Genomic DNA, 24,592 nt, shown 5'->3' with positions numbered 1-24,592 from the left:
GTTGGTTTATGAGCGTTTTGTTGTTATTCTACTAGCAGGAGTTTATAAATGTACATAATTTCAGGATATTTTATTTCTATCAGATGATCTGTCTTTCATTGCAGCTGGTGGAAGTTCCTGGGAGATAAGAGGGTCATGTACAAGCACTTCTTCCTTGCTTTTGTCTTTTGTCTTTTTTTTTTTTTTTGGTGTTATTTCCTGTAATAACACTTATTGAATAAATATACTTTTATTTGTTCACTGCTGGGGTGGGGATGTTTATTGGCTATGTGTGGTTTCCTTATTGTGCTTGTTGCTGCAATAAGGCTCACAGAAGATACACTGACAACCACTAGGATCTCTAATGGAAGACATTAAGATAACGAACATTAGAATTGGTATGACTTAAGTAGCATTAGGGAAAAATGTATATGTTGTGGGAAAGTAATCGCTCAAATGAAGAAAATTGAAATCTTTAGGGCAGCTTTTCAAAAACAAACTTCTCAAAGGAGTACACAATGCTGAATTCAAATATACTTGGTTAAGTTCAAGATGGAGTATACATTTGGTTGCTAAAACAAACACATCATGGAAAGAACAGCTATACTAATTTTATTTACATGGTCTCTAACCTGCTTGGCTGATAATGGAATAAAAATTTGTTTCAATGTACATGGTTTATATTTAACTTGAATAATTTAAAATGTTTTTTTTTCTTCATAGAGTTGAAATAAAAATTGAAATGAAAAGGACAAATTAGTATTATAAAAACATTTTCTTTTAAAATTTATTTCAGAAATCAGAATAGGGCTACATCATAGATAAAATTTATACATTCAATACTAGAGAATATTGGAAGTATCAATATGGCAACAATTTTTGGAAAACATAGGGATTAGGGCCAGAGATGATATTGTAGAAAGAGGTATGGAGTGGGGAGATAACGAAATAAATCATCACACATAACTGATAAATACAGTTTTAATATATATTAGTTACATCACCCAAAGACCCAATATTCTCTTATAATATACTTTATATATACATATAGAAAGTGTATATATAATACACAAACATTCATACACCAGTCAAAACATCATTTGAACAGTTTATAAAAATACAAAGCTTCATATGCTTTAATGATAAAATTTGTTCAACCATTTATTTACCTTATTTCTGCAAGAGGTTTTAGATTTACATCTAGATTCAGCATCCAGTAATGTTAGAGTTAAGAATTCAAAATATTTCCAGGTTTATATTTAAAATATTGTCTATTTTTTTTCAGGGGTGGGGGGTGCATTATCATTATTGTTACCTTCATATATTAGATCATTGTGGGTAATTATGTGAAATGTTCACCGAAGAAAATCTGACTTTAAAAGACTTCATTGAAGCCATCATCTCCAAAAATGATCTCGAAGGGAATTGATTAATAGGAATGGGCTAAAACAGACTTTTCTGGGAAAGCCTGCCATAAATAACCAAAAATAAACTAGTTTTCATAATGGCATTTTTCAAAGAGTTCATTAAAGAGACTAATAATTGATTTAGTAATTTTGTACTGATTGAGAGCAAAATTTTAAAGTTCCAGTAGTCTTCCATATTGTTAAATTGCTCAGTTAATGAAAATTTCTTCAAGGATGAGCAAAAGCCACAACATAGCTTTCCATACTTATACTTTTCTGAGAATTGCAGATACATTATACCACAGATGAGTTATAAACATTTACAGAAGAGTTGCTTACAGTAATAAATTCATCACATGCGCAAAATGTTTTTATCGTCAGATATTGAAAGACTGTTACAAAACTAAAAAGCCTTAAGACACTGATTTTGTTTCTACAATTCTCCAATTATACATTGTAAGTTATCTGAAAGACATTACTTACTTGCAGCTAGGTTGATGTAATTAAAATGACTATATCTATGCTGGCATGTGCCTACATTTGCATGCTAGTGTGTGTCTGTTGTGTGATGTATCCACTGATTACACACTAGAAAAGACATGATTTCGAGTGCTAATGTGCACGTGTATTATTAAACATGTATTTACATGTTCATGCTAGTACATATATGCATGCATAGTTATGTTTGTGTGTGCTTGCTTTTGATGTACTCATTACATGCACACGAGTCGACATACACTGGAATACTAGTGTGTATGTGTGTGTGTATATATATATATATATATATATATATATATACACACACACACACACACACACACACACACGTTTTAGTCATTAATATGGGCATACAGACTGTCACACAATAATATATTCATACAAATCGTATATTTTTGATCAAGCACACAAAGAAATGCATTTATATGGTATGTGTGCTTAAATGATATGTCCTTAGATAAATGCACTCACAGTATGCATCCGTATGCTTGCTTTTGGTGTGTTCTTCACACATACATTTGAATACTAGTATTTGTTGTAGTCATTAATATGGACAGACTATCACATGAAAATATATGTATACATATGGTATATTTTTTAACATACACACACAAGGACATTTTCATATGTGTATGTGTGCATGTCATGTGTCCTTGAAGTTTACACAAGCATTTGAATGCTAATGTTTACAATCAGATAAAGTATGTTCAGTAATAAAATCTGCCTGCACAGTTTCACTTGGTGTATAAATTCATATGCATACACATGGTCCTTACATTCATACACTATTATACATATACACATAATATATCCTTAAACCTAAACTATATTAAATAAATATATGCTTCACATTAAGATTGATTCATTATTTAAGTACTACTATAATTGAACAGTATTATTGATGATTCTATGGTTGTTAATTATTTAAAATACAAGATTACTGTTGTCACATTATTATTATTAAACACTTGATTTGAATAGTTAAGTTCATTATTTTAAAAAAAAATGTGAAGCTATTTAAATTTATACAATAAAGAAATAAAATCAGGTAGTATAATAAAATATTATAAAAAGTGTTTTTGCCTCAACTTTGTAAGAAGGTTTAGTCAAATAATATAAACCAAAGAAAAAATAATAGATAAAAACATGTGCATTAATATTTCATTATTTTCTACTATTTTGACTTGCTACTTAACTGGTTGAATTTGTGTATTTATGTAAAGATGTCCTATACTTTCTTAGTTTAAGAGCTAGTACATGTGTATAGATTTATGTATTTACATATTTATTAAGCTTGTGCAAGTGAGTGTGCATGTGTGCTTGAATTTATAGCTGTATGTATATATTTGTGTGTGTTTTGTACTTGTACATATGTATATGTACAATGTGTGAACATATGTATATTCATATATTAATTTTTTTATGCCTATATTATATTACAAAATAAAATTTAGAAAATAAATTATAGTTGGTCATAAATTTGGGTGTGCATGTATATACATGTGTATGTGTCTATATACATATACATAAATGTGTGTGTGTTTATGTATATATTATTAATATTCATAATGTATTTCTTATACTGCAATGGAACACGTGTAACATGGAAAAATATACCAAATTTTCCAGTCTGTTTTAATATACACTTTGCAAATATGATTCAACAGAACTTTCCACTAGTATGTATGCCTCATTTGAAATAAAACATCTATATACATACATTTGATTATTGGAACATGCAGAGGACACAGCTTGGATTCTAACCCCATTTATACTCTAACCAACTAAGACACACTTTGTAACTATTTAATTAATACTTCCATTCAAGTACATATCAACAGGAATATTGTTAGAGCTGATTTGTCTCACCTTCGTCAATAAAAAACAAATATAACATGTTAATTAACATTTCAGTAAATGATTTAAACAGCAGCAATTATTGTAGAAGAGTGAGTGTGTGTGTGTGTGTGTATGTGTGTGTAAGAGAGATTTTGGAACAGCAGTGTAAAAAATATTGCTACAGGTGGTGTTTAAAAAATTTTTTTTACCTTCACCCATAAAAAATACTTTGTTTTTATGTATAGAAAGAAATTAATATGCATATTGAAAGAGGGAGGCAGTAGAAATGTTTTACAACAATGGGAGAAGAGAATTAAAAAAAAAAAAACAAAACAAAAATAAAAGTATCATACAAAATATGAGATCACAACCATTTTTTTTGTCTTTCTTTAGATTGTAATGATGAAATAGCAGTGGTAGAAATAAAATATAAGGCGGAGAATTGGTCAGATGATTTTCGCAAGAAATATAAACCACGATTCCAAAGGCAATGTGATTTTTGTTTGGAATTAATAGATAAATTTTCTAAATTATCTGGTGTGGAGGAGAATAAACTTGTGCTGTAAACAGTTGCACATTTTGTAGGAAAATGTTCAAGAAATGTGTTGAAAAGCTTAGTTTGAAAGTAAAATTTATCAATTTCCGTTAAAATAAGTAATTTTACAAAATGAAAGAGCCATTTAAGAAGAGAAAAGGCAAATAAAAATTAAGTTAAAAATAAAATTGGTTAAACTTATTTAGCCTTTTTTATACTGTCCTTAGTTCTATGATATAAATTCTCCATTTTAAAGTGAGCTAAATTAAACCTTTCCATCAAAACTCCGTGTTAATCTGTTCTAAGCTTCAGCTTAAGTTATTTTACAAAATTTTTCAATATTTTCACAATCAATTGAAACAAAGGCAATCTATTTCAACAAATATGGTAACTAAAGGTTTAATGTTAACTGAAAGTGAGTGAGAAGAGGCAATGGCACTAATCCATTTACAAATGATGGAAATTAAATTACTCAATGATATGATTTCTGATGAATATTTTTTTCACCCATGACATAAATAAAAAAGAAAAAAAAAGTAATTTAACTGAAAGATTTAACTAAATTCAGTCATTCAGGTAATTTACTTAAGGTGTTCTAGTTTTGCTATTGTAACTGAGAACTCATTTGCTATTTGGCGGTGGGATAAATCTATTATTATTATTATTATAGCAAATGAATTAGTTAAATAATTATATATCAAAATATTGGCCACAATAAAGACAGTAGATAGAATGTTTTTTTTTTTTTAATTTGCTCATGGAACTTCAGAGAATTAATTACAATTATATATCCCAAACTTTGTAACCATTTTTTAAAAACTATTATTTCATTTTATTTCTGCTGCTTCACCACAGTGCAATGTGAGTGTATGGCACTTAGTGATCGAGTGGCAAAACTATAGGAGACTCAGATATATAAAAGTCACATGTTCCAACTGGGCAAGCGCCCTACACTGCCCTGACCAGGCAGGCACCCAACACTGTTCTAACCAGGCAGGTGCTCGACATTTCCCCTACTGGCAGGCACCCGACACTGCCTCAACTGGGCAGGTCTCTGACACTGTCACAACCAGGCAGGGCAAGCCTCTGACACCACCCCAACCGGGAAGATCTGAGCAGATCTATGGCAAAGTTCTGACAGAACTGATCTATAACATTGTATAGTCTTGGAAAAATATTCTAGATATTACTAAAACAAGTTAAATCTATATTTGAAAACTGTTAGTTTGTCTAATATAATCACGAACTGGACAAAATTGAAGTTTTAAAATTTGAAATTAAGACAAAACTATAATCTAAAATTGTTTTTGTTAAACATGAAAATTAGAGTGTTAAGAAGCATTGAAATATTTAGCAGAAATCTGAAAATTATAGTGTTAAGAAGCTTTGAAATATTTAGCAGAAATGTGAACTATCAACCTTTGTTGATAATACTAGATATAATTAAAAAAATATTGGCTAATACAGGTAATTTTTCTTTTTTACTTTACATTTACAACCTAAGGTACATTTTAAATGGTTAATTCTATTCTTAAACTTTATATATATATACATTTAATTTTCAAGGTTGCTATATGTACATATATGGCTAAAAATTGAACTTATAATAATAAAATTAACATTTATAATATTGAAATCAACTATTTCTTTTTTTATTAAAAAATTTGTGTTAAGTAAAAGAAAATAAATAAAAGACTAAAAAAAAAAGAATTTGAAATTGGCAGTGGCTACAAGTTGTGAAGTAGATATAGCAATTATCAATCATAGAAAATAATCTGGACATCAAGAAGCTGGTTCAAAACTACCCTTTTGCTTCTCACTATTAATCTCTTAACTAAATGACAATTTTTTTCTTCTTTAAGATGGAAATTTTGTTTATATATATATATATATATATATATATGTGCTTTTCTTATTTCTTGGGTACATTTTTTTCTGTAAGATATGAAATGCAATTGGTGAAGCAAACAAACCTGAGTTTATTAGAAAATTTAGTATTTTTGCCCCTCCTTACTTAAAAAAAAAATAAATGCAGCTATTTTACTTCTACTTCATCTTTTGAGTCTAAATTAATTATTCTCCTCCACCACCGTACATATCAGCCAGCTTAGCAAACTTTGGTCCCCACTCATTCAAGGCATCGTAATCATTATCTCCTTCACTGCCAGAGCTTGTATTTAGTGAACTGAGAGAGCCTACATCACTGTCTGCCCCTTCGTACACAAACTCACGGACACTGTCATATGGCGGTGCAACATCATCATTGTCTGCTTCCTTAATAAGATTATCAATGTAACTGCCGACTTCAGGTCGATCCCCGTCTGGATTATAACCTGAAGAGAAATGATAGCAATAATTAGTAAAGCTTACGTAACACATCTCGAAAAGGTGTGTGTAAATTACACTAGTAATAGCTTTAAGGTAAAACATTTGAAAAACTAAACATCCTTAACAATGTTAGTCAATGTAGCACACAAAGTTCAAGGATTTGTGTGTGTAATATCAAAAACAGTTGACAGAAAAAAATGATCACAGTAGTGTACGGGCAAATAATGAAAGGGTGAAATGCCAGAAAGTCTGTGAATGTTGGGCCAGGGAGATGTGAACTGAAGAAGTTGAAAGAAATTGTTGCCTTTAAACGTGATAAAAAGGCTGTTATTTCAGTTAGAAACTAGTTAAATTGACAAATATAGATGTTAGTTTTTGTGTTTGCTCTGAAGTGGTTCTCATATAATTCAAGAAACAGAAAACAAAATAAAAACTGCATCTGACGTTTCACTGTAGAACAAAGTAGAACTTATTTCAATTTAAATGTTTCTCATGCTGGAGCCCTGCTGCAATATACCACCCTACTCCCAGTTTAATAAGAAAATATATTTTGTTTTACACTTTTCAGTTAATATTTGACTTAAGGTAAATAAAAATTAGAGAAAACAAAAAACAAACAAAAAAACCCAACTTACTGCGCACAGGCTTATCAATGACAGGTTTCAATGTCGGTTCCGCTTTGCGTAATCGGGAAATATCATAAGCTAACTGGTCCTCTTCCCCTGATATTAAAAAAAAAAAAGAAAAAAAAGAAGCATGAATATATGAACTAATGAGCAAATTTATTCAGGTTTTTGATTTTTTATTGATTTATTTAACTATTTTTGTACTTCTTTATTGATTCATAGCAAATCTCAACCACTTATTTAGTGACTGTATCATCATCAACATTTAATGTTCATTTAACATGCTGGCATAGGTTGGACGGCTTGACAGGAACTGGGAGAATTTGTACTTAGCAGTGCAGCTAATGAAAATCATTTCACACCCAACTATTTATTGTGAAGGTATGACTGTGATTAAGAAGTTTGCTTCCCGACCCCATGGTTTTGGGTTCTGTCCCATTGTATGGTATCTTGGGCAAGTGTCTTCTACTATAGCCCCAGACTGACCAAAGCCTTGTGACTGGATTTGGTAGATGGAAACTGAAAGAAGCCTGTTGTATGTATACACATGCAATGCATATTTATGTCTCCTTGTCTTGATATTGTGAGTGTCACTGTTATACAAGTAGAGTTATTCATTTCCAGTATTCTATGAAAACATGTCTAGCCATGGGAAATATTATCTTGCTTGTAAGTAGATGAGGATTGGCAACAAGAAGGGTATGCATCCAATCAAAGAAAATCTACCTCAAACTTCACCTGACCCATGCAAGCATGAAAATGTGGACAGTAAAATGATGATCTATTTCATATAATATTCTCAATTAAGTAAACTAGTCTTAAGTATTTTTGCTAGGGATGCAGCATAGTGCCAACGAGAAATGAACAATTGACTTAATTTGTGGGCTGGTATATTTATTAACTTATCTGACTATTACACTGTGTAACAAAATTAAAATTTTTTTGTCTTTGGTCAGTAAGGGTTATTTCCTAGTCACTTCTATCTAGCAATCAAAAGAAATGATAACTATTTCCTTCAAACTTTGCTTTTGTGACCTGGACATCAATGTTTTGAAACTGACATTTTCCATTACATTTCAGACAGATTCAGTGCTGAGTTGCTGATGCAGAAATATCATTAAAGCAAATATTCTGCTCAGTACCACAGATTTGCTCATCAGTTACTTGACTATAACTACTTGGGCATGTCCCTTAATGGCTGACAATATGTGCATCTCTGATGATGAGCATCATAGCCATATGTTGAGAGGGATTCTTTGGGGTTTGAATAAATGTAACAAAAGCAAAGGAAATATTAACCCTTTTTCATTACTTTCTGGGGGTAAGCAAATAGGAAATAACAGTTGCTACCCAAGGGCAAAAATCATGTTACACAGTGTTATTCATGGTCACATGAAACACCAGAGAAAAATTGTATATGAAAGCAAACATATTCCCTTGTCAGTCTTTTCTGATACTTTCAAAGCACATCAGAATAGAATTTTCGTTTTTTGTTGTGTTGCATTCATTGATATTTACTCGGTAGATTCAAAACTTACAGATGAATGCTAAAATAGCACAAATAGCATAGACAAGCAGTGAAAATACAATAAAATATAGACTGGTAAGTACATAACAGTTGGTCTCACTGGTTTTCTGGTTAATCTTTGCGCTAGGTGTGTACACCACGAAGTTGTTTCTGAAATGGCTATAAATCTATCAAGATAGGATGGTAATACTAATGAACTCAAATAACTTCCTCATCAAACTGATCATACTGATTTCATTTTTTAAGAAACCAACAAGGAAGCTGTCATAAATCACCATAGTAGTTCCACATGTACAAAGAATTTCATTGATACCACTTAATATCAATCCTAATACAAGTAATTTTAAAACAACCTAATAAATTGGGATAATGAAATCCCTTTATTTATATTGAATAAATTAGTTTGGTAGTAACAGACACAGGGCTGTGGAGTGTGAGTAATACTATCTTAGCCAGTCCCAGAGGTCAGTGATCTCTGATTGCTACAAATGCTGAATTACACCTACTCATGGTATCTATTTACTAATAAGTGAAACTGAGTTTTCTGAAAGTGATAAGTCACTTGGTCATAGATACAGTACAGTACCACTAGCAGTGATTAGTCAGACAGTTTAGTGATTCAGTTTCCAGAGATTAAACTTTATTAATTGAATTAAAATTAAAACAAATACAAGTGACCAGAATGTTTAAAATTACCCGCTCCTTCTTCATCATAACTGATCACATTTTCCCTGATGTCATCATCAGAATCAACCTCCAACACAAATTTGTCTCCAGCTTTCTTGTTCCGCTTAAATAAGAGAACCAGCAACACAATGACTGGAAATAGAAAGAGGATTAATTACAGTTTGTCATGAAACATTCATTTTCATTGGATATTTTTTTCTGAGTCTAAGCTATATTAAAAAAAAAAAAAAACCCTACTTTATAAGAGTATATGAGTTGTATATAAGAATCTATATTTAGTTTAATTATAAAATTAATTTTGGGCTTAAAATTCCTAGAGAGAAGATGTAACAAATATTTCTCACTAGTTTGATGTCACAAAATTTTGGTGCATGTTTCATTGTCAATTCAGAATATATTAAAAGTAGACACTTGAAATTAATAAGCTGAAAGTGTCGATTTGAGCAAAATTATGAGAAAAATGATGTATCATAGAACAAATAAATTGTATATAAAGAATATTAGATTAAATTTGAAATTAAATGATTTTGAAATTGCAAGCATTGAACAAAAACACTTAAAAGACAATGATTTTGCTATAGTTTTAGCAACACAGAAGAGTTTGTATTCTTTAAACTAACTGGCGAAGTCAATCTATATGAATTTGATGGGAGCAGAAATAGCAGCATAACAGACAAACTGTCTTGCAGAGCCTCAAAACTGAACTCAACTTTACAACGTTTTAGGGGTGATTTAGTCAATATTACTTATTGTTTAGCACCAGCTAAACTTTAATTCACCAAATTGATGGTGAATACCATTCTATGAACTACATTATCCTAAAGTAGGTTTTTCTTTTTCTTTTAACTTCTTTTGCTTGAAACTGCATCTGGTTCTATGATACGAACTTCCTGTTCAAAAATTATCCAAATGAAAACCTTTCATCATAATTTTATTTAATTTATGTTTCAAACAACAGCTTAATAATGACAGTTTATTAAGTTCTCCATTTTGAAAATTGATGGAAGCAAAGACCATATTCCTGCTGAAATATATTGCAACAAAGAGGTTAAGACACTTTCTTCTTTCAGGGTAGCTGGCTGCTATATTTAGCAGGTTGGGTGACTCCTTAGAAGCTTCTGCATTAATAAAAAAGGAGTGTGACTGACAAATGAAATAAATGGGGATCAGGTATTCCTCAAAGTTTTGAGTCTAGAGTAATTTTAAGGTTCATGGGTTTAGTGCATACAAAGAATTCTTTTACACCATAATTTTTTAAATGACCAGTTTGCTAATAAAGCTTAGATAAAATGGAATAATGATTTAACACTGACATGCAAATAAATATCACAAGGCATTTAGTACGGCTCTTTGTATTTCTCACCATCTTTACTCTATAATGAGGGTGGTGAAGAGAGGAATAGAAATAAATTTGAAATACACTGAAATATACTTACTCAATATGATGAAGATACAGACCAAAATTGTAACAAGTGCGCCAGTTGCAAGAGTATTATTTCCAATAACAGGGGAAGGATTGGCCAAGTTACAGAGTTCACCAGTCCAGTATTTTGGACACTGGCATTTGAAAGAACCATTTGTGTTTAAGCAAGTGGCATTACCAAAACATTTGGGATCTTGGCACTCATCAATGTCAACACATTTTGACAAAGATTTCTTGTAGCCTTTATTGCATCTAAGAAAATAAATGAAAAAAAAAAAAAATTCTGTTTATTTTCAGTTTTATTTTTTATTAAAAGTTAAGAGAAGGGGACTTAGAAAATTATTAATGGCTGTGAACTGTTCCTTATTGTTTTATTATTATTTGTGTGTGCATCTTGAGATATCATTTTACTGAAAGATCTCTAGACACACATACACAGAGTGTATTGTTTGTTTCTCCTTCATAAACAAAAAAGGAAAGAGGGAAAGTCTGCCATAGAGTGTGTTTCTGTAATTTGCATGTTGTTTCACTTCAAGCAGGGACGATTTTCAAGAAAAATCTCCATTGAATTTTGCAAAGGAAGCTAAGAGTATACATCAATCTTAGGATAGAAATGATGTGCAAACAATCTAATTGAGATTTTAATTTTGTTTCTAGTTTATTTATTTTTTTGTTTTTATTATATAACCTTTTTTTATTCTCTAGTTTTTCTATACTCCTGGCTATATTTATGTGAACTTATGCATATATTCAACTCATGCCAGCATGAAAGCCCAATTTTAAATGATGGTGATGTATTTTCATGCACACGATATATATCAGCTTATAAATATCGAAAATTATATATATATATGCACATGTGTGCATCATTGAATGCAATTAATTCACTAAGTGTTGTGTACTTGTGGATGTGTGTGTATCATGACTCATTTAAAAGATGATATCCTACCTGTTTGACTACTACTATCACACATTTATTCTAGTATCTTTTCTTTTTGATCTAACAGCCTTCTGTTATATGTTAGACACAACAGCTTCTTGTCAAATATCCTACATTGACCTATTAACCTTCTTGTGTTCCTATTTCTTTCTATATAAACTGGCATTCTATCGGTTATGACAATGAGGGTTCCAGTTGATCTGATCAATAGAACGGTCTGCTCATGAAATTGATGTTCAAGTGGCTGAGCATTCCACAGGCAAGTTCTCTGGGAGATTAAGCATGACACAGAATGTGACAAGGCTGGCCCTTTGAGATGTTACTAGTACTTATTTTTGCCAGCTGAGTGGATTGTAGCAATGGGAAATAAAGTGTCTTGCTCAAGGACACATTGTGCCACTGGTTGTCAAACTGATGACCTTACAATCACTAACCACTAAGCCATACATCTTCACTACATTCTATATAAAATTTATAATGTAATCTTCATATTTGCCTCTAGAAACTATTCCCTGAAGATATAATTTCCATTTTGCATAATAGTGCTAGGATGTAAGAATTATTGAAACAGTAGCAGGAATGAACAAAGAGATATCACAAATTTTCTTTTATTTCTAAGACACACACATACATGTAAAAAGTTGTTTTACCCTTAATTTATACGGCAATAAGAAAGTGGAGGGGATCAAGAGGTGGTATTCATCAACCACACCGACTAATATCACAGGTATTAATATAAACTCTAACCCACTTATTGTGGACCTTTATCTCAAGCCCTCAACAGAAAACATCGCATGATTATATATATATATATATATATGTATATATATATGTATATATATATATATATATATGTTTGTGTATAATTATTATAATTATATAAAAAGAAAAATACAAACTACTACAGTAATCTTCCCTTCTCAACACACGAAATATGTATGTACCTATGGGTATGTTTGTATGTAAATATATATATATGTGTCTATCTATGTATGTATATATATATATATATTTCATTCCTACAAAACTACAATAATCTTAAGATAGAGTGATTATTTAAATTCCACTATTATTTCTCTTTCGATAATTTTCTCTTTCCTCTGTTTATACTTTATCTAATAATAATAATTGATTCCTTTGTATGCATATACACACATATATAAATGTATAGATATGTATTCATGTATATGTATGTAAAAGTGTGTATATATGTATATATTTATATATGTAACTTAACCTTATGAACTTTCTAAACTCTCTGACGAAGCCCAAAGGCACACCCAAGTACCTTAATCTTATCTACCAAATATTTCAGTTCACTGAAGGGATGGAAGTAAAGTGGGGTAATATGACCTCTTGGCTGAAACAGCTGTAAGAAACTATTCTACTTTCTATGTTCTATATTTTAATAATTACTGGTATTTTTATATATGTAAAGCATAATATGTTATACAAGTATGTATATTATTATAATTGTTTTTTTAAAAATAAATAGACATAATATAATGTCTAAAAGTTGATGAATGCCACCTCTTGATCCCCTCCATTTTCTTATTGGCTATATATATATATATATATATATATATATATATATATATATACATACACACACACACACCTGTATGTGTATATGAATGAAACATGAGCAAGCTGAAGTTCTACAACCTGCTTAAATTAGTACTTCTTAATATGTACTGACTATGGCCTTGGTAACCCTCCCAACAGATACCAACATGGAAAGTAGATAAAACAATGATAATGATATACACCTCTCCCTTTCTCTTTGTAGATACATATATGCTCACACATTTAAAAGAGCAACAAACAAGAATGTGCGAGAATATTATATAGATGTTATAAAATGTAGGTGAGAATTCATTTTTTTTTTGGTTGAAAAGTTTAATTGGTTTATTTTGAAGTCATATGATGGAAAAAGAGAAAATACTGCTCATGGATGTTAGTTTTTTTTTTAATCCTACTTTCTACTTGAAGAATTAAGTTGTTACTCAGGAAGAAAATATATGTTGCTGGGTCTCTAGCTACAACCACCAGAAAATCAGTTTCTCATAATTTTTGTTGGGGAAGGGGATGGTAGGATACTACGAGGTAATTATTTTATCAGTCTCTAATGGATGTAACTTAACTAAGGAATTTAATTTGGTGCTCTACTATTACCTCACCATTCTACAAAATACCAAAATAGTTACTCATTTGTATGTTTTTTTTTTTTTTATATCAAACCAAAAATATAAGGAATAACATTAAAAATAATGCCAAATAGTATTAAAAATGAACAAAATAAATATTAGAAATCAATATTTGGAGAGACAAATGTTAAGAGTTGGGTTAACCAAATAATTCAAAAGTGCAACAGGTTTTTAAAAAGTCAAAGCAATTGTTTTTCTCAATTCTTTCAAGCATTTAACAAGATACATTTAAAAAAAATATTTTCTTTTTCACACGAAAAAAATGAAAAACATTCATGTAACAAGGAAAAACTTTTTTTTTCAACAATAAATATCAAACACAAAGGATGAAGTTAGATTGTGGGGTAAAAGGTTTTGTAGCAAGCCTTGTCAACGCAGTTCGGCTTACCTTCTTTCTTGCCTGCGGCGTGCCGAGAGAGGTCCCTGATATCTGCTAGATATATTTACTTTAAAATAATTAACTAGAATCTGGCAGGTGATTCATTAGGTGATTAAAATGAACATGTGGCAGATGACCAAGGTCAGATGGTACTGATGACAATATGACTGGTTGATGAAAGAAAGGAAGAAGACACTATTATGAAATTTCCAAAAACTTCTTTTGTTTACTGAGAATTTGCTTAGAACTTAAGCTAAATCGCCAGTAGAGGAAGTTCCCCCCCCCCAAGCACTCGTTTCTTCTACTGACACTTATTTTTTATTAATATTGATGTGCGGTTAAAGACTGAAGAATCTCTGGATAGGCTGGAGTCACATTCCTGGTATTAACTTCACTTAATTGTATTGAAACCTTTGAAATGCATTCAAGATTTTGTAAAGTTAAAAAAAAAAGGCTTTTGTCAAAAATATAAAAATATTAGTAAAACGTTCAACACTTCTCTACAGTTAGAAGTGATACAACTTTATTAGGTTTCTTTTCATAATTAGGTGCAAGTTCTCAGATTTATACAAGAAGAGAAGTTATCGAGAACTTGTTTTATTCATGCCTTCCCTTAGAACATCTGTCAGCAGTACAGATTAATTAGAATTAACTAGTAGATTTGGCTGGCTAGTTTGCTTATAACAATGTAGACTCATCTCAATGCTATAAGCAAATACAAGAACAAGTGTTTAGAAACCAGACAGACAGACTTATGAATATTCTCAGTCAAGTTTCAACTCCATATATCTGAAGGTCATGAAGATGGCAAAGAAAAAGATGGAATAATGAGAAGAAAACAAAATGATGGCACAAAAGACAATAGATTTCAGAATGAAATGATGTTAAAGATGCGATGATATTCTTTATAAAACTAATTGCAATGATTTTACCAAAATATTTGTCAATTTTTTTCTTAGAATTGTCAGAGGTAGCATTCTATAGATTTGGACATATATGTGTCTTAAAAAAACAAAAAACAAAATGAGATACTCTTCCCACTAAATATTGAAATGGAAGTATAACCAGAGAGAAGTGAGAAAGGGAAAGTAAGAGAGAGAACAATGAATTCTGGTTGGTTAGGAAACAACTGAACCAGGATAATGAAAGCAAATTAACCCTTTAACACTTAGGCCAAATCCAGCCTCTTACACCTATGCTACAATGTCATTCTAAAAAGACAATCATATCATTGAAATGTAGTGCATGAATAATTCAAAACAATGTGGATAAATAAGCATTTGAAAGAGTAATCAAAATGCTGAAGGGTTAAATATTCTTCCTCTTAAACTTCATTAGAAAAAGCTCCCATTCCATTTAGGATTGGAAAGCCAAACCAAAAATAGCTCTATAGATAGTTCACAAACATAACAAAATAGTTACTGTTTTGAATGAAGTTAAGCATCAGCTTAGTATATACAGTTTCCCATGACTGAAATCAGGCATAAAACAAAAAAGGCAAGCATCAACATAGTTCTTTTCTACATTTCTGCCATTATTCTTAGAATTTTATCTTAGTTCAGGCATATGGACATATGGCATAGTAGCTAAGAGCGCGGGCTACTAACCACAAGATTCTGAGTTCGATTCCAGGCAGTGACCTGAATAATAATAATAATATCTAAAAATACTTTAGGAATGAGAACCCAGGTTTGAAATTTCCCCAAGACACCTGATGAAGGCTGGAGGGTATATCAGCCGAAACGTTGTGTTAACAACAAAGATGAGGACAAATATCCATCAAATGTAAATAATGTAAATAATTTATCTTATTTGTTTCAGTCATTAGACTGGCCATGCTGGGCACCACCTTGAATTTTTAACTGAATGAATTGACCCCGGTACTTCTTTATTAAACCTGGTACTTATTCATCAGTCACTTTTGCCGAACCGTTAAATTATGGGGACATAAACATACCAACACCAGTTGTCAAGCAGTGGTGGGAAACAAACACAAAGACACATTCACACACACACACGCGCGATGGGCCTTTTTCAGTTTGTCTACCAAATCCACTTACAAGACTTTGCTCAGCCCGAGGCTATAGTAGAAGACACTTGCTTGAAGTGCCAAGCAGTGAGACAACATGGAGCCATGTGGTTGCGAAGCAAGCTTCTTATCACACAGCCACACCTGAACATTTCAATCCTTTAGCATTTATAATATTGATCAGATATTATCAATTGCTTTATCATTTTACAAGAATGTTGAAACTAATATAAAATGATGCAACCAAGTTAAAACACGACCTTTGCTGCATAATGTGAGGAATTTCCTGGTACCAAAGTGCCAACATTGAGTATTAAACTTGTCTGGCATCTTTACTAGAGAATATACCTCGATAACTGCTTTAATGGCAGAGCCAGTGTAGAGAGAGAAACAATGTGTGTGTGAGTGTGTGTGTAAGAATATATACATTTCTGTTGTACTGTGAAGTTAAAAAGAAACTAGTGATTATAACAAAACTTACATGCAACTATATTTCCCAAATAATGGAATACAAGTTTGAAGGACGCCACAAGTGACACCTTTACAATCATCTCGTATGCAGTCATCAGCAACATTTCTTATCAGTTTGACCGTAGCAGCTTCACTGTTTGTCTCACTCTGCTGCATTGGTAGCCAAGCATCATCATAGCGAATGTCATCCATGCAAGCTAGAAAAAAGAAAAAAAAATTATCTCCATGCAAAAATAAATCAATTAGCTCAGCCTGGTTTTTGTGGCAGGAAAATGGTGGTATTGTGTGTCACAACAGGACTGATGTGTTATTAACCTGGTATCCTGTGTTTTCTTTTCATTCTTATGAAATGTCATTTATATAGATATCAGATAATATATCAAACCACTTAGCTTTTGTTATTATATCTCTGGTAAAATAAACGGAGGGAACCTGTGGTAGAGGTAGACCCAGGACGACATGGGATGAAGTGGTGAAGCATGAACTTCGAACTTTGAGCCTCACTGAGACAATAACTAGTGACTGAGACCTTTGGTGATATGCTGTGCTTGAGAAGACCCATCAAGCCAAGTGAAATCATAGTCATGGCTGATGCTGGTGTCACGTAACTGGCACCTGTGCCGGTGGAATGTAAAGAGCACCTTTCAAGCATTGGGCCTCATGGAGGCAAAGTGGCTGAGTTCTTTTTGAGTTTTGGGCCTCATAGAAGCAAAGTTTCCGAGTTCCTTTTGAGCTTTGGGCCTCAGGGAGGCAAAGTGGCTGAGTTCCTTTCGAGGCAATGATCAAGACCTTTGGCACTGTCATACTTGAGAAAACCCATCAAGCTGAGCAAAATCACAGTCGTGGCAGATACCAGTGTCATGCAAATGGCACCCATGCTGGTGGCACATATAAGCAACCATTGCACTCTCAGAGTGGTTGGTGTTAGGCAGGGCATCCAGCCATAGAAAACCATGCCAAATCAGACTGGGGTCTTGTGCAGCCTTCCAGCTTAGCAACCCAGATCAAGCTGTCGAAACCATGCCAGTATGGACAACAGATGTTAAATGATGATGATGGTAATACACATATATATATATATATATAACAAAAATTACTGGAAGTCCTCATTTACATAAAGCTAAGTATTCAAATTTCCTACAACTTGCATATTGAGCAAAAGAAGGTCCCAACTTTCATGAAACATTTAAAAAACATTAGATTATTTCAACAAAAAGACAACTTTTAACTCTTTTGTAAGACAAGATTTTACCATTTCTATGTATATGGAGATATAAAAACATGTGTAATCTTTGTTATTAGGACATTTAGTACTTATAATAAAAAAAATATCTCTGCAGGAAATTACAGTAATAGTAAGTAATAAAAAAAAAAAACTGTCATTTTTAAAGAGCTTTCTATTATTTTCTTTTTATAAGATTCAATAACACTTTTTTCAGGAATTTTAGGATGCTAAGTGTAAGAAAATGCCTCTAGTAAACCATGTTTGGAGAATACTCACAGTCTTTGAAGTCTTTGCCTTTGATCCTTGTAATAGCATTCTGAATTGTAATTTCGGCACCTGCAGCGAAGTCAACCTTGTTAGGTGTGAATGTAAGAGTTTTGAAGGTTTTAACAAAAGTGTCAGCATAGAAGCGTCCTTCGCCACCATCCATCATGAGTTGTATTTCTTCCTTGACACGTTTCATTTTCAGAGTATGCCACTGGCCATCATTTACATCAACATAATCCAGACATAAATGATGCAGAGATGAGGTTTGTCCAAAGTTATAACCAAGACAAGCTTTCTTATTTATAATCTGTGTATTGAATATTAAAAGAAATCAAATTCAAAATTAAGAGCTAAAAGAATAAGTAGTCTGTGGATTATGAATTGTTTACAATCAAAATATACATTACTAAAACGAAAGTTAACAGAAAATATTTAATATTATTTGGACAGCTTTTTGCACGTCAACCAAATGTGATTTTGTTATTAAATCACAGAAGGTGTGTGGCTTAGTGGTTAGGATATTCAGCTCACAATCACAAGGTCATGAGTTTAATTATTGGCAGTGTGTTGTGTCCTTGCTCCAGTTCACTCAGCTGGCAAAAACGAGTAGTACATGTATTTCAAAGGGCCAGTTTGTCACATTCTGTGTCACGCTGAATCTCTCTGAGAACAGTGTTATGGGTACTTGTGTGTGGAGTGCTCAGCCACTTGCACATTAATTTCATGAGCCGGTTGTTCTATTGATTGAATCAACTGGAATCCTTGTTATCGTAACTGACATAGTTCCAGTATAAACCACAAAAAATAACCATTACAGTTTATATGCACAAAATAAAACCTTTTCATTCTCACCTCAAAAAAACCGCCTACAAATTTTATAGAATTTCTTTATATGGGCACAAGTATGACAATATGAATAACAAATTTGTTTTATAATTATGTATCTCCAGGATTGATACCCTATATTGCAACATAGCTGTCTTTTCTCATAACCTTGAGGTTAACCAATACATTATGACTGAAATTTAGTAGACCTTAATTGTTTGGGAAGTTGTGTAACATCTTTTGCTGATGATCAGTGAAAGCATACACATTACAAAGAAAGCTGATAAAAATGGTTAAGTTCCAACAAAAATACCTTGTGTTATTATTTATTCTACTTACATGATATTTTCAGTGAAACATTTAACCAACCAACACTCATTCACATAGCATGATGTAAATATTTAAAAAACTTTAAATATTGATACATCAATTTAACATGGAAATAAAAAAAAAAGCAAAAATAATTGCAATTTTTTTATTTATTACTTCTCAATTGTCTACTATTGAAAGGAAATAAGAAATTAAGTTTCCTATACAAGAGATCTGAAAAATTGAAAGTAATTTTTTGAAAATTGTTTCTATGAAACTTAAAAAGACATGACTCATAAACTGTGAAGATAATCTCAAGAGCAGATTTTTATCCTTATGCCACCTTATAGGAAACTGAGAAATTAAGCTATTTTCTCCCTACTTTCAAAATTTCTTTAACCCACAAACTTTTCTGAAAAGGTTCTCCACCTCACAATCAAATGTGTTACTTTCTCTTCTAATATACATTCTTTTCAGCTTCAATTATTTATATAAAAGCTAGACTTCTAATGATGTTGGTGACAACCAAAGCAGATGTAACAAAAAAAAAAAAAATGTGCAAGTGTTATAAGTGGCCAAGAGGTTTGGGTATGATGCTACCAGCTGAAGATCAATTCATCCAGTTCTGGATAGGTATCACATGGAGGTGTATTTTATGGCTCTAAGCAGTAGAGCATTCTGTAAACTGACACATAATTTGATAGTCTATAATGCCAAGTTCTAAATCCACCCTGACTGAAAATTACAGGATATCTTTTATTTTCAAAAGGGGAGCTATCTCTTCTGCTTAAAACTATGTAAACTAGTATAAACTGACCAGGCCAAGTGAAATAAAAATAAAAATAAAGGAAGTCCTATATGTATGGGGGATATGGTGGTTGTAATCATTTGCAAAAAAAAAAAAAAAAAAAAGGGGGTGGTGGTGGTGGCTTTTAAAGCAATTAAATGGATTTGCTAAAATATGATACTCTTACCTCGAGTTGCATAAAATCGTTTGGATTAGAACTAGGGACTTTGAAAAGGAGTCCATTAGTTTCTCGTGTTCTAAAGCTGACTTGCATTTCATTCTTAAAGTCATTCATCACATTATAAAAGCTATTTTTGAATTCCCATGTTATGAAGCTGTTACTTTTAAAATCTTTTATAGTGGTTTCTGAAATGAATCATGAAAGTAAAAGGAAAATTAGTACTAGATAATGAGGCATAATATTTACAGTGAAGTAGATTCATGAAATTTCTGAAATTTTGATACATTTAGAGAGATATTTAGACAATTTGGAGATTAAAAAAGAAAACTTTTTTTAAATATTAATTGATTCCGGTAGTATTACCAGCATTAAAGGTGGACAGCTAATCACTTTGTATCACATATATAGCAATAATATCTTGCAACTTGCTCAAAGCCTTCTTCCATGAACTATTAGGCTGAAAAGATTGTTTCACTGACAATATGAAAATTAATGTTCAACAACATGGATTAAAATCAAATTTCTAATGCATTGTAGTTTGTTATTTACTCTAAGCACAGAAACAGCTGTGTGGTAATGAAGTTTGGTTTGTAATCACATGATCCTCAAGTTCCATCCGACTATGATACCTTGGTCAAGTGTCTTCTACTAAAGTCTGTGGCTAGCCAATGCCCTGTCAATGATATTAATAGATGGAAACTGAAACCTGACATGTGTGATAGTTATCTAATAAATGATTGGTCACAATAATTTAAATTCACTGTAATTAATTTCATGAGGAGCCACAATGTTCATTGCACAGCTGTGACCTGACATAGTTCCACAGCCACTAATTTTGTCATAAACCATTTTAACCTCTGCCTTCATGTATAGATCTGGAAAAGAAAATTATGTTATAACAGTATATCTTTTATGCTTCCAATCCATTTCTAACTTGACCTTCTTTAGATTGAACCAAACAATTTAAGCATTCTAAGCCCATCAGATTGTTTCAGGTCAATTGAACATAAGATTTTAAAAATCATTCAATCTCTTTATCAACACTCCCTCCCCCCTCACCTCTTCCATATTTACAGCCTGAATTATGTTCTATCAGCATACATTCGTTATAGACTACATCAAATCGCAAATATTGATTTTATACTCAAGTTTGGCCTGAAGCTACAAAATGTATACCTTGCAGGAGACTTATTCATAGCATCACTGCTTCTGTGAAGAGTGGAGATAAACTCTTATGCACATACACACCTTTCAATTACGCATCTCTTTTTTAGTCACAGTACCATATTGTCCATGTAATGGGTAGTATGGCGCAGTGTGAGGGGACGAGTAATAGATCTGATTATCTTCAACACCATCACTCATATATAGCCTGGTTCCCTCTCTTGTGCAATAATGAAGCGATTCCATTATCCTCTCACCCAGGTCATTAAATACTGATATCTGCACTTGGTCTCTCTTACTAGCCACACTTTCTCTCTCTCATCACTCTAGTACTGTCTTTTCCACTTCTCTATCTTTCATCACTTGGTTTCTCTAGTTATACTCTTCCTTCCTTTATGCTATTTTCTGTTCTCTAGATCACATTGCTCTCAATAAAGGGAACAAAACAACTCCACTAGTGCTGGGACCATGACAAAATGCACCCACTACACTTTGTAAATGGGTTATTGTTAGAAAGGGCATCCAGCCATATAAATCTTGCTAAAAGTGGAGATGTAGTCTTTTGATACTTTGAAGGTGGTGGATATATAACTGATTGAGATCTAAATTGGACCAAGGCAATCGGTCTAACCCATGTTGACATGGAAAGCAAATGTCAAATAATGGAAATTTTTCATAATTAGGATAACAAAATATAAAAATAAATCATGTGGCATATTATTGCTTTTAATTAAAAAAGTTTTTGTATGAGGACTTTTTTAGTCCATGATAAACTCTAGATAGATTTTGTAGAGTTTAAGGACTACATCTTAAAAAATTCACCTTGGTGTAAACATTTTAATTCAGAGTTACAGATCATTATATGAAGAGGATATAAAATAAATTGTTGATAGACAATCAGTGTTTGTACTGTTGGCAAATTGCTAATATTACTACTGAAATGTATTACAAATACTGTATGGCCATGAAACATAATATGAATAAGCTCTAATTTAGATATATTGCTAAATTTGTTATAGATGAGCTGACAATTTCATTAAATCTTTTGTAAACAACTTGCAGATGCAAGTGCTACCAGTTGAAAGCTCTGCATACTGGATGTTAGCAAGCTTATGGGGTCATCAGGAGTGAATGCATGCTATTCCAGGGTCTTCATCTCGATGGTATTATTGCACACCAGACCCCCTCACTGAGAGGAAGGCCTTGCTTGCTAGATTAACTAGTTACTAGGTTTCACTTGATATTCTTCTAGCCATTGCTCATCATCTCTTTAACCAAATCTAGCGATTTGCCTTCTCTATTGTAGTCTGGATATCACTGATGATTATATTTGCTTTACAACAACAATCACCTCAAACTGTCCAATGAATCATCTACAAATAGCGCCAGTGCTCATCTAAGATAACTCTTTACAAGATTAAACACTCATTAAAAAGTAAAAATCTACCACAACAAATTGGTTTAACCCTTTAGCATTCACATTACTCTGTCAAATGTAATGTTTATTTATTGGCATTGTTTTGAATTACTCATGCTTTATATAACAACTTTGAGATTTTTATGATGTGGTTGTTTATTTTTAGAATGACATTGTAGGGTGTGTGTGTGTGAAGCTAAACCTGGCCAGTTTGAACATAAAACAGGTTGAATATTTGGATTGGATATAGCTGGTTAAATGCAAGACGGTTAAAGAAAATATTATTGGATAAACAAGATGTCTAAGTAACATACTTTTGTCACAGATTTTTCCTTGATAACCTGCATTGCAAACACATTGGTAGTTTCCGCTAAAATCTGCAATACATGTTGAGTTTCCACTGCATTTGTCTAAACAATGCTCTTCAGTACGAGAACATCCTACTTTAGCATTCTTGGAGAAAGAATCCCGACGAGAGACTTGTAAGTCATAAATCTGCAAGAGAAAAGCTTTTGTTATATGTCTTATGCAATAAATGTTCATATATTTTCAGTTTCACTAAAACTTAAAACAGTTGAAACAGAGAGCTAGGAAGACATGTTTCTTACTCATCAATTAATAATCACAAGCACTGTTATGTTATTTTACACACACACACACACACACACATTAAAATGAATTTTCAATTACTTTTATGCATTTTTTTTTATTAATAGATGGGTTTCATTTTTTTACAATACTTCAAAAACCTAGGCTGTTCAGCAATTAAAAAGAGAAATCTCTAATAACATTTAATACATATTCATTTCTCTTATTTGGATACCTAAGTGTAATTTTGTATTTTCTTGCATTGTTTTAGTTCCATTATCAATCTTGCAGCCATATGTACCTTAGCTAAGGAATTCAATTGCTTGTTCTCTGAACTCTATTGCATTTTGACATACAGTTTTAACATACTGTACTACATTTCCTTACACTAAATGTCCTCTCCATTTACGCATAATTTCATTACATTTGTTTCTATGTATTGATCATCTGGGTTTCTCTGTCAATTATATATAAGCACAGACATAGCTGTCTGGTTAGAAAGCTTGATTCCCAACTATGTGGTTTTGTTTTCAGTCTCACTGCGTGGCACCTAGAGTGTGTGTCTTCTACTATAGTCCTGAGCTGATTGAATCCTTGTGAGTAGATTTCATAGATGGAAACAGAAGGAAGCCTGTCATATATATATATATATATGTATATATATATATATAAAGGGACTCTCACTCAGAGTAAAAGGCAGACTGTATGACGCATGCGTACGAACAACCATGCTACATGGCAGTGAAACATGGGCTGTAACTGCTGAGGACATACGTAAGCTCGCAAGGAATGAAGCCAGTATGCTCCGTTGGATGTGTAATGTCAATGTGAATACCCGTCAGAGTGTAAGTATCTTGAGAGAAAAGCTGAACATTAGAAGCATCAGTTGTGGCGTGCAAGAGAGACGATTGCGCTGGTATGGACATGTGGTGAGAATGGAGGAGGATAGCTGCG

General features: G+C 32.1%; 1 protein-coding gene across 1 annotated transcript in view; it reads right to left on the bottom strand.

The window, feature by feature from the left end:
• Positions 1-739: 739 nt before the first annotated feature.
• Positions 740-24,592, bottom strand: part of LOC106883822 (putative neural-cadherin 2) — a 140,937-nt gene continuing 117,084 nt past the window's right edge. Inside the window, exons 28-35 of the mRNA XM_052967328.1 lie at positions 23,365-23,545; positions 20,476-20,654; positions 18,377-18,674; positions 16,886-17,072; positions 10,863-11,101; positions 9,436-9,558; positions 7,221-7,307; positions 740-6,590 (exon numbers count right to left, since the gene is read on the bottom strand). Of these exons, the coding sequence (XP_052823288.1) occupies positions 6,331-6,590; positions 7,221-7,307; positions 9,436-9,558; positions 10,863-11,101; positions 16,886-17,072; positions 18,377-18,674; positions 20,476-20,654; positions 23,365-23,545 (1,554 nt within the window). The 3' untranslated portion in view covers positions 740-6,330. The remainder of the gene's footprint in view (positions 6,591-7,220; positions 7,308-9,435; positions 9,559-10,862; positions 11,102-16,885; positions 17,073-18,376; positions 18,675-20,475; positions 20,655-23,364; positions 23,546-24,592) is intronic.

The sequence above is a fragment of the Octopus bimaculoides genome, chromosome 4, assembly GCF_001194135.2.
Source record: "Octopus bimaculoides isolate UCB-OBI-ISO-001 chromosome 4, ASM119413v2, whole genome shotgun sequence".
Lineage (NCBI taxonomy): Eukaryota > Metazoa > Mollusca > Cephalopoda > Octopoda > Octopodidae > Octopus > Octopus bimaculoides.
The sequence above is the reverse complement of the archived record's forward strand: the minus strand, read 5'-3'. Positions and strand labels throughout refer to the sequence as shown.